Source organism: Notothenia coriiceps, unplaced genomic scaffold (assembly GCF_000735185.1).
Source record: "Notothenia coriiceps isolate Sejong01 unplaced genomic scaffold, NC01 NC01_scaffold00000339, whole genome shotgun sequence".
Lineage (NCBI taxonomy): Eukaryota > Metazoa > Chordata > Actinopteri > Perciformes > Nototheniidae > Notothenia > Notothenia coriiceps.
Genome location: NW_011333040.1, coordinates 23218080 through 23233046, shown reverse-complemented (window position 1 = coordinate 23233046; position 14967 = coordinate 23218080). Strand labels below are relative to the sequence as shown.

At 41.4% G+C, this 14967-nt stretch overlaps 1 protein-coding gene across 1 annotated transcript in view; it reads left to right on the top strand.

Annotated features, from left to right (window-relative positions):
- Positions 1–767: 767 nt before the first annotated feature.
- Positions 768–14967, top strand: part of LOC104952505 (type II inositol 3,4-bisphosphate 4-phosphatase-like) — a 40021-nt gene continuing 25821 nt past the window's right edge. Inside the window, exons 1-3 of the mRNA XM_010779345.1 lie at positions 768–891; positions 4723–4792; positions 9569–9716. Coding sequence (XP_010777647.1) covers positions 832–891; positions 4723–4792; positions 9569–9716 — 278 coding nt within the window. The 5' untranslated portion in view covers positions 768–831. The remainder of the gene's footprint in view (positions 892–4722; positions 4793–9568; positions 9717–14967) is intronic.

Genomic DNA, 14967 nt, shown 5'->3' with positions numbered 1-14967 from the left:
CCCTATCCCCTTTTCCCCTGGGCGCGATTATATTCTCCCCCTCGTGCCCGATCAAGATGGATCGGCCTTGAAAGCATATTTTCTGCTCTCATCACCCTTCTTGTGTTTTTCCCTTTTTACTCAGGGGTGTGTCATTTCCCCCGCTGTGTCCCCAGACCTCTGGCTGGCACACAGCATCCAATATTTTCTCCAGCTGGAGTGGAACTGAGTGCATTAGAGATGGGTCTGCTTAGGTGATCAGACTTGCTTTTGCGATGCCCAGGGACAATTTTTCTTCATTTGAGAGCGTCTGTCTTGCTGCCAATAATATAGATTTTATATCAGCTCCTTAATCATGGGTCCATGATTGGCTACGTGATTGGTCGGGCTCTCTGATATGAAAACTCTAGTATCAATTTCGTGTCTGTCAGGGCACACAGCCGGGGTTATTAAACGGCCATTTGAGCAGTTATACAAAATGTTCCTTCCCTCAACCCGCCAACTTCCCCTCTGGAGCAGGCTGGGGTTTATTCTACTTGCACACTCTTCTGCAAAACCTGTCAGTGAAAGAAATTGCCTCAGTAAAAGCATCTATGTCCCGATTCCAGCGTTAACTCCACAACCTGTTTGCTGCTCAGAGTAAGCTCATTAGATTTGGAGATTTAGAGGACCCAACATGGAGACGTATCGTTTTCAGGCCATTGGAGGGGAAGTAGCTCGAGGAAAAGATCATTTAACTGAACATACTTTTTATTTACAGATTAAATGTAACTCAATTCCCTCTTGGTGTCTCCCTCTAGGTCATCTGATGGTGTGTGCGCGGCAGGAGCAGTGGTGGTGAGTCGTTTGAAGATGGGGGAGATGGAGGAGGTGGACTTGGACCACATCACCACCGAGTTACCGTCACACAAGGTAGAGTATCAGAGTGAAGACACAAGTCTCCGTGCTGCAGACGCCTAGCGCTAAAGCTAGGATTAGACTGGCACTGCTCAAGTCCTCCAATGAGATTAAATAAACTTCAGTCAACCCTAATAGGGATTTAGAGGGATGTGTGTGTGTGTGTGTGTGATGTCTGTCTATGTTGTTTCTCTGTCATTCATAGAATAGATTATATAGAGACTGACCAAATTAGCATGCCGACATTCACACACTTGACCCTGTTTGTGTGGGATTGTGTCGCCAGGCCTGCAGCCTTCCTTCATCTCACCAAGTGGCAGATGCTTCTTCAATGTGTCTTTTCTGCTGCTCCGCCGCCCCCGTATCCACTCTAATCTCATACAATACATACCGCTTAACCCGGCTCTGGAGTGACTCACATAATCAGGCGAGAGAAAGAGGAAGAAAGAGTCTTTTCCTTCAGAGTTTGACAGCAAGCTGAGGATTGTGTCATCCGAATGGGCTGCCACCTCACCAGAAATGAAGTTGTATGTACTCTGATTTCACTTAATTTGTTTCCGTCCACTCCTAATGGAGCCTGATTTGTTGAAGATTTGTCAAGAGCCGGGGTATTAAAAAGTAAAGAAGGGGCTTTAATGATGTTTCTGATCTTTAAAGGGGAACACTCAACGTTTTCTTTCACTACAGCACAGCCCTGCAAGGCAGTCGGGAAACTAAGTAGTCCATGTCTGCTTTTGATTTGCTGTTGTGTGTGTATTTTGTGTGTTGTGTGTATGACTCACTGTCTTATATAAGTGACCAAGGGCTTCTACATGGCTGACTGGCTTTGGTTCTGCCCCCCCCCCCCCCCAGTTGCTGGTGCAGGGAGGTTCCCTGCTAGGCCCCAGAGTGTCACTGACAATCTGCCCCTGTCGCCTTGATGAATGTGTCGCCCTGCATGTGTGTGTGTGTGTGTGTGTGTGTGTGTGTGTGTGTGTGTGTGTGTGTGTGTGTGTGTGTGTGTGTGTGTGTGTGTGTGTGTTGTCAACGCATGTTTCCCATTGTGTGTTGTGTAGAAGATGAGGGCAGCACAGAGGGAAGGGGTATGACAGACTTTAAGGGGGGCTGACTTGAGATTCAAGACTCACTTGTGGGCAAGTTGTTGTTCAATTTATCTTAGCAGTGTGTGTGACCTGCTGCCTGAATGTCCCGTATGTGTGTGTGTTTTTCTTCCAGGAGCTTAAAGCACATGTTTGATCATTCCCTGTCATTGCTTGAGTCGCTGCTAGTCATGAATATCCCACAAATCACCTTTGATCTGATCTCTTTACATATTTTAGTCATCAAAGCGTCAGCGAACACACGTCATTCGCTGCCTTCAATTAAAATGAGACTCCTTCTACAGCTGTGATCCTTGGCTCATTGTTCATACTTTTTATCATCAGATATCCTTCTTGTATGCTTACTGATATTCCCAGGTTGTCTGATTTGTTCAACAGACATATTTTATTTTTGATTTTCGTGTTTGTGTGAGCTTGGCTGTTGGTGTCTTTTTTATTCAGGATCAGTTTCGGTGATGGATAGTTCCTAGCAGTCATTAAAGTCCTTTTTCTGGGGACAGGTTGGGCTGTCTAGCCGTGTTAAATGGTTCATCAAACAGGGCAGAGCTGACAGACAGCGAGCTAAAGAAATTGTTAGTTGTCCGTATTGCTTTGATGATGAGTCCCAGACTTAATGCATCAACGGGCATCGAAAGCTTTTAGCATCAAAGGCCTAGCAGTTGTTAAATGGACATATTTGAGTTTTATGAAGCTGTGTCAGGATGGAAAGGTATAGTTGTGCACTTAACTTTTTTATACTTAACACACTATGCCATATAAAAGGGATATGGCAACAACAGTAAATCCACTAGAATTGATGCACCTGCTCTAACTTATAAGGTGCAATCGTTAGCATCTCTGGCACATTAGCTGACAGTGGTAACCCAGTGTCACTTCAACAGCTGGGAAATGAAATGTGTTTGTTAGGTTGCAGTTAAAAGAGAACTAACATATCTTCTCTGCAATATTTCTCTAATGGGTGAAAGTAATTTTAGATTCTGAAACAGTGTATTGTAACAATAGAAACCCCTTCTCCCTTACTCTTTTTCATTTTGGAGAAGTTTAAACTCAACTACTACAACCCAAAATAGTGACACCTTTGCCAAACACATTGGTTAGCCCTCTGTATTCTTCTGTAACAAGAAATCGTAAACCACTCTGTTTTATTCAAATAAAAAAATGTATGCGAGAAAGAAATGAGCTTAATTTATCTATAATTTGACCTGGCTTACCTGAAATGAAAGAACAAGAGTTTATGATCGAGTCATGCAGCTCTACCCTTTTACAGTCCTTGGCACCACCGTACAGTATGCCACACTATGAAGTGGAAGGCCAACACAAGCCATAATTAACAAGCCATACGATAGGCTTCACTGTCTGCACCAGCTTAGAAAAGTTTAGTTTGACTGAGGAGGTTATGCTGCTCTGGACTGTGTCACAAAGCACTTAAGGACTTTATTGTGGTACTTATGTTTGAAAGTATAAATGGGATAACTGTCTGGATGTAAGAGCTGGACTGAGGAAAATTCCCAAAATATGATGTATGTAACGTAATGCATGTAAAGCCCCTTTTTCTCTAGATTCTGCATTTAAAAAAGTCTACTGGAAAATTAACAAAGTCAACCAGGGACAACGTATGAGAACTCATGGAGCTGATATTAGCCTTATTAGCTGATACACATCCAAGACAGTTGTTATTTCAGCAGGCAAAATCAGAAAAAAGAAAAAAAAACGAGGCCAAGTAGAAATAAGGGGCCTCTCATTATTCAAAATAGGAAACATTTTGAATGGAAATCTGTAACTGTTATAATTGCTAACTGTATATCTGTCAAGTGTGAGAATGAAGGGTTGACAGTCAGAGTGGGTTTGGTAAACTAAACTAGAACATTTCATTATATGAAGAGAGGTAGAGGTGCCTATTTTATTTCCTAAATTCCATCTCCATTGTAGGTTCACTGAAAGAACCCCATTAAAGATAATAGCTCTGTTGCCAAGTAACACATTTTGATTGAAGATTTAAACTGTGTCGCTCCCCATGCGTATTATAGAAGTGAGGTAAATCCAGAGGACAAGACACTTAATTTTGTATTTTTATTATCTCATTTGTTCTGGACATGTTGTTGTTCTCTATGAGAAGTATACTGCACTGTCAATCAGTTGATATGTGCTGTCAAAGGATGAAACAACAATTTGACGAGTTGATGGACTGAAATGGCAGCAGAGGAAATACATTCGTAACCCGCTACCCAGTCTGTGAATCACAGCTGTGTGTTTTCCTTCAGCTGTCACCTGCTGCGACATCACTGATTGCGGTGAAGGCAGAAGTGCAACACGCTAACATTTGAAGGAGAATAGAAAGCAGGTGTTTGATCTGTGTGGTTCCTTAGTCTTTAAATGTAGTGTTTGTAATCCGCATACAGCAGTTTCATTTTTGTAGTTATGCAAAGCAAAGATAATATTCATTTTCACATGAAACCATTAATGCATTATATCTGTAGCTGTTTATAAAATCCATATATGTTAAAATTCCACACATATATCCACACACCTGTTTAGAGTTTATGTTCAAAAAATGATGATTAAATGTCTGTCAGTATTGAATACTTTAACTCCCAGTGAGCTGTGAATTATTGTTCATGGCTACTTGGCTTATGGGTGTGTTCATTGTACTTCATTAGTCATTATCATGATTAAAGCCTTTTCTGGTCCTCAGAAAAAGACCATTATTAGATTTGATTATAATAATGTATGTTCTTTTTCTTCCCAGTGTCCCTTGGTTTGTGAGTCTGCGTCCCATTCCTGCATCGACAGAGACAATAACCCACTGACAGGTCCAGGTAAGAATCACATTTGAACGCCTGTAATGTGTAATTCATTTCTAAATAACATGGCAACCAAACAAAATAATTGTATGTGTTCTCTGATGTTCCTTTCTTTCTACTCTATTTCTCTACCCAACAATAATGAATAACCCACCCTGTATTGCCCTCAAAGGAAAGCTTGAAATAATTCCCTCTAGATGTTATTTTAATGAAGCTTTGGCTAGTTAGCCTCTTTCTTCTCTCTGCAGACCATTTACAAGCACAACCAATATAACACCTTACGGCCCGTCGACACTACAGGCATGAAAAAATCTTGAAGCTGGGCGTGTCTGAAGCTTGGCGATTTTTTGCGAGCAACCAATCACATGAATCTCCCGCCCCCGACATACAAAGCAATAGCAATGTTAAAACGAAGTAAACTGGATATAAACTCTCCAAACAGGCGAAAAACTATCAGTTTCACCCACTGTCTCTGCCACCTCCCTCCATTCCTGGTTCCTCCGGTTTGTATCCCGGTAAATAGTTCTGGTCGTAAAGAACCGGGTGATTTGCTACCGTAATATCTCGTTTGGAATATGAGGAAATGAACTGCGGTCTGGCTCTCCCAGCTTGCACGCGGTTTGATTGGCTGCGCTTGCAATGGCGGGATTTGCATAAACGGGATTTGATTGGCTGATGCCAAGCATCGAGCCTCAAAAGTTGAACATTGTTCAACTTTTGATGCCGATAGATGCTCGTGATGCTTGCAAAGCCATGCCATGCTCCCCACAATGCAGTTCGGCGAAGATTAAAAATCTTCTACGTCACCCCATTCAAGTGAATGGGCGAAGCGTTGAAAGCATTTTTCGATGCCTGTAGTGTAGACGGGCCGTTACGGACCGTTACAGGAAAGAGAAAACCAAAAAAAGCCTATATAATGTTGTTATGTTTCAAATTGAACTTGAACTGCCTTTTACCATTTGCATGATCCTTTAAGTATCCTATTTTGTTGTGGAATGTATATTTCCTCCATGCTAGTTTGAGACAAAGGTTGGTTCTAACCGAAAGAGAAAAGGAAGCAATTCTAGCTGCGGGAGATGAATTTCACGGCAACCCAGAAAGCTAGAAATCTCACTGGCAGAGAAGGAGCGAATTCTACAGAGAAAATGAGAGACATGCAGACAGAAAAGGGTTCGACTTGAAAAGGTCAAACTCCTGCCTCGCTGAAACTTCACAGACCTTGTTCAGAAGAAACTTTGCAGACTAGTTTCCTTTTTTCCTCCCATGCATTAAAGTGTTTCACAGATCCATTTCCTATTTTATCCAGATTTCCGGCAGCTCCCCACTCTCCCCGACAGCCTTACGCTTGTTGTCATGGTGTCATTGTCGCTTACTATTTCTGTGGCCATTAGCTAGTGGAGTGCAGCCGTGTTTGCAGGTGCACATCTGCAGCACGTCAAAACAACACCTTCCCTGCAGACCCCGGCAGATTGAGTAATGCAATTTGCTCTTCCGCTTTTTATTACCTTCTGAAATGAGCATGCAGAGAGCGGGGAGGGGGGGGGAACCCACACACAGCACATCTCGGGAAGTCATTTTCTTAAGAGGTGTCGGGAAGGGAAACAGAGGCGCCTGATTGGTGGTCAGATTAGTGTGATGGCAGGGGGGAGTTCAGGGGTTAATCTTCCTCTCTGACGGCGGTACAAGTCAGCAACTGTCGCTCTTCTGATTAAGAGTTGGGCCTTCACCCCCTTCTCTCCATGTGTCTCCTTGTTCCCCTTTATTTTTGTCATCCATTTCACTTTCCCTAATCCCCTTGCCAATAATGCCTGAGTATACCATGTCATCTAGATGCAATTATGAATCTTTTCTGGGGTGATTCCAGGGCCAAGCTTAACCTTAATCATCATTAATTTCAACATCAACTTCAGCAGTGCAGAAAGAAATAATAAGCCTCTCTATAGTCTATTTGGCTAATGGCTATTGTCCTTCAGTGGAGCTCTAAATGTATGTATGTGTCTTGGGTACATAGTATATCCATACATAATGTTTGCAAACTAATAGAAATTGAGTTAAATCAAAAGCCTTTTTAACAAAAATCTTTTTAAAAAATCGAAATATTGTTGCTGTTTTGATGTGAACATGTGTTGCTAATGGTTACGAATTCTGCCACACAGCCTTAGTAATGACATAAGATGCTCATCACGGTTACTGTCTATGGCTATTAGTTGTTCAAATTAAATCTCGTCAGGTGCATCATTTGTAACTTTAGAAGTCTGCAATAACACTACATTGTACCTCATGTTAACAAATCCAAAGAATTGACAAAATACAGTGGTTATAAGCCTGCCTTTGGCCACTTTGGTCATGTGACATTCACCCCCTTCCTCCACTATGCGCGTGTTAACGTTTGAAAAGATACTGTCCATGCATCCTGTGCTTCTCATCGCCCCAAATAAAAAGTGATTGGTTCCATGCAATACAAGCTACCCAGAGCATTTCGTCCCATAAACCAGATTGATAAAGTGTGAAACCAGACCTTCCATCAGCACTGTGGAGAAAGGTCTGGCTCTCCAAGGCTAACAACTCATTAGTTTGCCTTTCAATACTTTCCAATTTCCTTACCCCATCTCTGGCCCTAAGCCCATTCCTTCCTGCTGAAGATGTAATTATCAAAAAACAAGTCTGAAATATTTTTATCTTTAACAACAGCTTGGTGCTGTAGTAGCGAACCTCACTCAAACACGAGTAAATAATGAATTCATTGGGGACTATTTTCAACTGTGGATTAATTCACATTTGCTCCACTAGCAAGTATTCGATGCACCAAAACAATTTATCTAGGTCTGACTGAAAATGAAATGCAGTGACCACCACTCGTATTAATGAAGAAACATGTCACCAATGCATGTGTTTTTCTGAGGGGCAATTATTGATGTCTTAAGCAGCAGGAATATGCTGCTGTACATCAGGCGTCGGCTACAGACACAATATTTGTTAGTATGATACATTTTTTGTTTTATGGGATTTATTAACATTAAGGAAAATACTAAATATTGCCAGAAAAGCATGCTCGCTGATGCTGAAGAGAGTGATTCATACATTGCAATTCAAATGAACATCTCTTCTTGTTGGCAACTTCTTTTTACGATCACATAAACAGGTTTATGTTTTGATTTCAAATGCTTGCCCAAAATACATGTAGAAAACAAAATAACTCATGATGACTGTAACGTCCCCACTAGGGATGAGGAAATGCAACACACACCAGTTGGAATTGGTAATAATTATGAATAGTTTTAATGTATAACAGGTAGACAAAATGGCAGGCAAGCAGCCTGGGACAAACAAAAGGCCACAAAAGCACCGGTTTAAATAACAAACAAAAGTGGCCACAAGGGCGCAAGTTTAAATGGGCAACCAAACAAAGGGAGGACTCTAATAAGTGAGCCTACTTAAATAAAAAGGTATATACATAACTAAACAAAATAACCCTCACTATTGCAGTTGTACAAACTAAAGAAAAGGAGGCTGTAAGAAAACACAGCTAAACTAAATAACTACAGTCAACGTAGAGGCTAAGATACTCTAATCATATCAACACTACCAAACACAGACCACACAAGTTAACCACTGAACGAAGAGCAAGTAGCGAGAGGCGTCTGTTCACTCAACAGAGCCTCAGGAGTGATAATTGCCCCCAGGCCTTGTAGTCATCTCCAGCAGGTGTGCGCCGGCTGTGCGCTGCGATTGGAGTGCGTCGGGCCCGGCGTGCTCCAATCACAATCTTCGGGAGGCGAACCAGGAGAGGGCAGCCAATGACGTTAGAGCACCCGCAGAGCTCATTTACATAAGACAGAAGACGACCAGAAAGGCATCAGCCGTAGCAATGACATTGCATCTTATATTAAAATCCCCGTGCTTTGTAAGAACTCTCAGTACAGTGCGCCTTCTCGAGCCCATCTGCATTGAAGGGCATCACTGAACTTAAACACTCGAGGACAAATGACGTAGCCCCAGCAGGATTACTTTGACTCGGGCACTTAGACAGATGACTTTGAGAGAAAGGGCCACCTGAGGTCAGATCAGGGCACAGTGCCGGATGAAGGGTTTGGTGTGGGGAGACTTCTCTGTGCTGTCAGCAGGAGCAGAAGTCAGACTTTTAAATTCAATCGAATAAAACATTTGACTGGTGCCACGCATTTCTGACTGCCTAGAGCAAGATTGTCAACGTTTCACCCCGGGTGCTTCAGCTCCGAATTATTGAGTGACTTCCTTTATGACTGCAGCTGTGGAAACGGAAAGGAGTGGTAAACACTGTTCAAGGGAGACAGCTTTCTTGCCCTCTGCTGCTAGCATGCAGATAAGAGCATTAGAGCTGTTTTGGGTTCCAGCCTTCGATTGCTGCTATTAGCCATTTTGAAAAAAAATGAAGAAGATGGGTCTGCATCTGAGCATGTATTTAATGGGAGGGCTGGATGCTGCTGTTAGCCAGCAAATAGGGAAATAATATTGCAAAGATTAACAGCCACTGAAGTGGAAAGAGTAGGAATTGGAAGATGAGCAACACCTTATCTATGGCAGACACACGTATTGATTATAGATTTAAATGTATGCTTAAAACCTCATGTGACTTTCGAGGATTTTCTGTCTGTCGGTCATTGACGTTGCCGGCTGTCAAAGATGTATTAGATCATCTGTTTTACCTTCGGGTAGTCAGAAGAACTATCATTGATGAAAATGCGATATGTTTTATGATTTGTCAGATAGTTCAATATGCCTTTCTTCTCTTCCTTTGTCTCCCTCTCTTAGTGTTCAAGAACCCAATATGCAAGGTGTACAGATTTCAAACAGTGGACAGCAAATGGATGCTGGTGCGGGAACAAATGGAGGAGTGCACCTTGTCGTTCAGCATCCCCAAACAGCTGCTCTCACTGTATATTCAGGAGGACATGAGCAGGTAAGTCACTCTCTAATGTTAGTGTTGATTCTCTAAATGTCACTGCCAGCTTTCCTGTTGCGTCAGAAAGCTCATTTCCTTGTTTGTGCATTCATCAACTAACCAGTCACTGAAAAACAATCAGAAGATTACCTCATTGTGTGTACAGTACGAGTGTGTGTGTGGTTTCTAAACAGTCACTCTCGACCCAGTTCACCGATATAAATGATAGTTTAAAAGTTCCGCCTGTATTCGGAGAGGGGTGAATTATTCAGAGCTGTTCAACACTTCAAAAGACCCTCCTATGCCGATGAATCCAGAGAACGACAAACATCGTCTCTTTCAAACACACTCTCATAAAGATTTGTAAGAAAGCTCCTTTCACATCCTGCCACCGGTGCACTCATCAGCCCAAATCTTTAATTTATACTCCTTAAAGGAACCATACTGTATATGAGATTTAGAGGATTGATCAGTGGTAGTGAACAGCTCTCTGCTATGTTGAGATATAGTTGAGTGGTCGTGTACTGACACTGTCACACATGCATGTCAGTGATTTTCTTTATGAAATTGTTGGCTCTTTCCGCCTGAATAAGAGGACTAAGAGAGTGACCTGAAGAATACATGTTCTTCGTAAGAAATGCAATGTAGTCATAGTACTTTACTAGTGGTGATCCACATTGAAATGCTACCTAATTAAGCTATTAATCATATTATACTTAATATTTTTGGTAATTAGCGTTATCAGTATTCCTAGCAACCTAAGAATTACACTGCAGTTATTTGTGTCACACGGCAGATTGTAGATATAGTTCCTTATTACGCTTAATTCATTCTATGTTATCGGAAAGGGACTATAGATAAGGTAGCTCGCTGAAATATAGCAGAAGAACAGTAAGTGGTGTGTCTGTTAGGGGCGCAGCCAAAGAAACATGAAGTCCAGTCAGTAGATTGCCTTGTTTCCATCATTGAGGTGCAGATTGTTGTCTCCGATACTGCACCAGTTTTCAAAACCAATCTACTGTCAGAAAAAATAAGTGGCCAAAAATCATTATTATTCTTTTTGAATAATAACTTCAGGGACACATAATGCAGCATGAGGACACGACGGGACTCAAGGACAATGAAAGTGTGGTCCAGCTGATAGTGTGTCTGATAAGTCCAGGTTAAGACAGGGACAAGAGGAGGTGATGTTTCACCCATCCCTGAGTGTGAACCCGTAATTAGATCCCGACCGAGCCCACCTCCCTCCGGCGCGACCAGTGTTTGTCGAGGCGGATCATTCCTCAACTGGCCTGTTGTCCCTGGCAACCCCTTCTCACCCATTACACTCAAAGACATCCAGACAAACCACACTTTACTCGCTAAAATACAAAGAGAAGACACAATAAGATGCAATCAGGGATTGTGATGAACTTGGTGGTCGGGGGAGGAGGGTTTGATTTGTAATCACAGTTTGCACCTACAGTAAAGGGTCGAACAGAGTTCAATGCCACATTCACACACACACACACACACACACACACACACACACACACACACACACACACACACACACACACACACACACACACACACACACAAGGTTTCTCAATTCTCTAATTTCCCCTCCTCGACTCCTCGAATCCTCGGTCCTCCGGTAGTGACCCGGAAATGGATTTCAGCGCAAATATATACGTGTGTGTGTGTGTGTGTATATATATGTCCGCATCTGTAGCCTGTCATTGTCTCATTATACCGCACTGGCATCAGACAGAGTGCTGCTGTGCCTCCTGTCATCATTAATGGACGTCTTTTTAAAATGACCGCTCAAAGGAGAGGAGTTCTCATTTCTCTAACCGCCTGCTGCTTCACCTCCTCTCTCCTTTGTTCCCCTCCTCAACTCCTCTGCTCGCATCTCCTGTGGGCGGGACTAAGACACGAGGATAGGAGTCGAGGAGGTGAATTAGAGAATTGAGAAACCTTCCACACAGAAACAATCACGCAGCTTGTATCGACTAATTGACTAGCCACTGCCTCTGCCAGGCTACTGTTCACTTTCCCAGACCATGGTTCCCACATTAGAATAGATTTACTACTTGTTGTCCCATATTGGGAAATGTACAGCGTTTTAACAGCCATTACACATGAGTTAAAATATGATAAAATGTAATATATTCAAATAAGAAGGTCAATATGAAGAGTTAATGTAAACGTACCAACAGTAGAAAATATATTTATCAAGGTTAGGCTAGTTTATGACGCACATTTCAACACAACGCAATCCACAGTGTTTGTTATATGTAAATGCAGTAAGGTAATGTGAGTGTCGTTCAGAGTTATTGAAAGGTTACACAGTTGATTACGGTAAAGAAAATGAAACTCTAAAAATCATTTCTAACCCTGATTTCTATTTAAATAAAATATAAGCTCGTCTACAAATGGATCATTTAAATCACAACAACATTGAGAAGATAATTATAGATTATTTATGAAATGACTTATCTTTCTAATACAGCTCCTGAGCACACAGCAGGCTCCAAAGCGTGACTCCCATATACAATGTTTGTTTATTAACAGGGACGTGTACCGTATCTCCAGCTCGGTTAAGCATCTCTCTTATAATCCTCTTTCAATGTTGTCTTTCTCCACGGTGCCTCTCCATTTAGCCGATTCTGTCAGCACGCCTCACCCTGGTGCTAGCTCGGGGTTTTTTAATGATTCAGTTAGTGCTGCGAAGTTGTGAGAGCAGCGACGGATGGTGGGTGGCTTAGTTTGCTTCACCACTCCGAGATAATCTTGAATGCTTCTTCCTTCTGTTGGTGCACTTTGATGTTTACAGTCATGTTTTAATCTAAGTCTGCGCACACTGAGGTGGATGATTCTCCCTCTTTCCTCCAGTGAAGCTGCTATGACTCCTCTTGTGTGTGCACGCGTGTGTGTAAAGATAATTAATGCATGTGTAGCAAAGTGGCAGTGTGTGGGTGTCGATTAAACCCCATTCATTAAGAGCTGCCTGCTTTCTCATTAGTGGAAAAAAAATCACGTCCGTTCTTTGCTTGTTAATAAATACGTACCGTGATTTGTATATCAACTGAAGATCATACAGGTGACATTTTGACATGCGGGCGTCACTGTTTCCAATTGTTCTCTACGTCCAGGATCAGTATTAATGACTGCTGGGTGGATAGGTCTGGTTTTGTTTTTTTCGATGCAAGCTGCAGGGTTGTAAACAAAGGGTTTGCTTTTCAGTCTTCTCAGATTTTATCGCGCCACATACACAAAGCCCTGTGTGATTACATGTAACTGGCACTATAACGCACCATGAAATAAATGTGCCGCATGACAGGCCTCTGCGCTTTATGAAAGGTCTTTGTTGCTCGAATCATTTGTTCAAGTCAATTTGAGCATATTGTTCTACTTGATATTTGTCCGTCGCTTAATTCTCCCAGCATAATGTTTGAGTCAAAATGAATGATTAGAATATATCAGCCTCCACGTGTCTTTGAATTAAATCCCAATCATCGTGTTCAGCCATTTTGAATTCTTATTAACTCTAACTCTCATCATTTTTGTAAATGTAATTCAATTTTTATTTCAATCTACTTATTAATGATCTTTTACTTAAGTGATACAAACAGAACGCAATTATTTTATATATATATATTTGATGTATATCCATCAGACACTCATCATCAGGCATTATATATAATAGTTTAAAAACCAGCCATAGTACTGTATAAAATGTAAAACGTTATCATTTCTCACCACAGTATGAATGTAAATCAGAATGATGTTTATTGCCAAGTAGTTTGAAACTTACAAGGAATGTTCATCGGTGTTTGCATGAAATAAAGATACAAATCTATGTAGAGGGAACAAAGATAAGTGGTTTGGAATGGGGCCGTAATCCACAATGTGTTTTATACCCCAAACTATTGGACCATGAAAATGTAATTGCAGATATTTTACTTTTTGATGGAACATTTTTTCCAAATGTCTGCGGTTAGAGGTAACACGAACAGACCTGATGGACGCTGTGACCTTTGTAACGTGCGTACAGCTAATCAGCCTACATGGCTCTTATCTCACCTTTCCCCCAATCGCACCTTCACTTTCCAGACAATAGGAATCTGATTAAGGAGGTGACTTTATCTCTCTACCCACCGTCCCACTGCCTTATCACTCTCATTTAGCAAGCAGGTATGTTTCCCCATTATTCTAGCCATTATCTTTTATTCAAAGCGGGATCATCCACCCTGACCTCCACTCCAAACTTCCCAACACAAAATGAAAACATGATGCACGAATGGCGGTGGCTGAGAGGTATAGTGAGAGGTTTTAGATCCATAGTGACAATTGTGAATAGCATTAATAAAGGGGAATGTAAGGATCAAGTGCTAATTTGCATATTCTATGGAAACTAGTAAAGGTCGTAGACCCTTAACCCCTTAGATGCCCGAGTGACTGGACCCTACACTCTTCCATAAGAGTGGGTCAAAAAGGACTCGTATTAGAATAATATGTGTTTTTATGCCATTTTTGTCATTTTGGTTAAGAGAAATCACTTGTATAATATTGAGTATTATATTTTGGTTCACACTAGAAATATTTTATATTTAATTTTTCACTATTTATAATTTTAGAAAAAAAATTTACATTTTGAAAAAAAACGTTTTCCCATAGGATTCCATAGAAAATGCATGCGGGTCATTTTTAACCCACTTATGGAAGCTTGGGGTATTAATACAAAAACTACAATTTCTTAAAATGTAAATTAAAAATTTGAATGGCATGATATCCAAAACGTGTTTTTTGATGAATAGCTGGAATATGAAATGATAAATAAATGTTATTACAAAGATACTCTAGGAAAACCACCTCACCGGGTCAAAAAAGACCCACTCATGCATCTAAGGGTTAAGAAGTAATCCCTAGAGTTGGAGGAAAATAGATTTTTATTACATTTTGACTTTGCTTGCCGTCTTCATGCTAAGCCTAGCTAAGCTCATTCTGGCTCTTGCTCCATCCTTGTTGTACAAATGAGAGTAAAATCATCTTACACTATTAAAGCGAAAAGATAAACTAGCATATTTCTTTAAATATCACACAATCTTTGACCTTCCTGAGTCATGCTCCACATCACCCTGGCTCTCCTTACCTTCAGATAGATGACGGCATCGGTGCCAACGCCATCCATGGAGTACAGTTTCAGATCCCCCTGGAAGTATCGGGCGTAGAGCCTGGAAATCGGCAAACCGTAGCCAAATCCAGCCTGTTGGGTGGGGGGAGG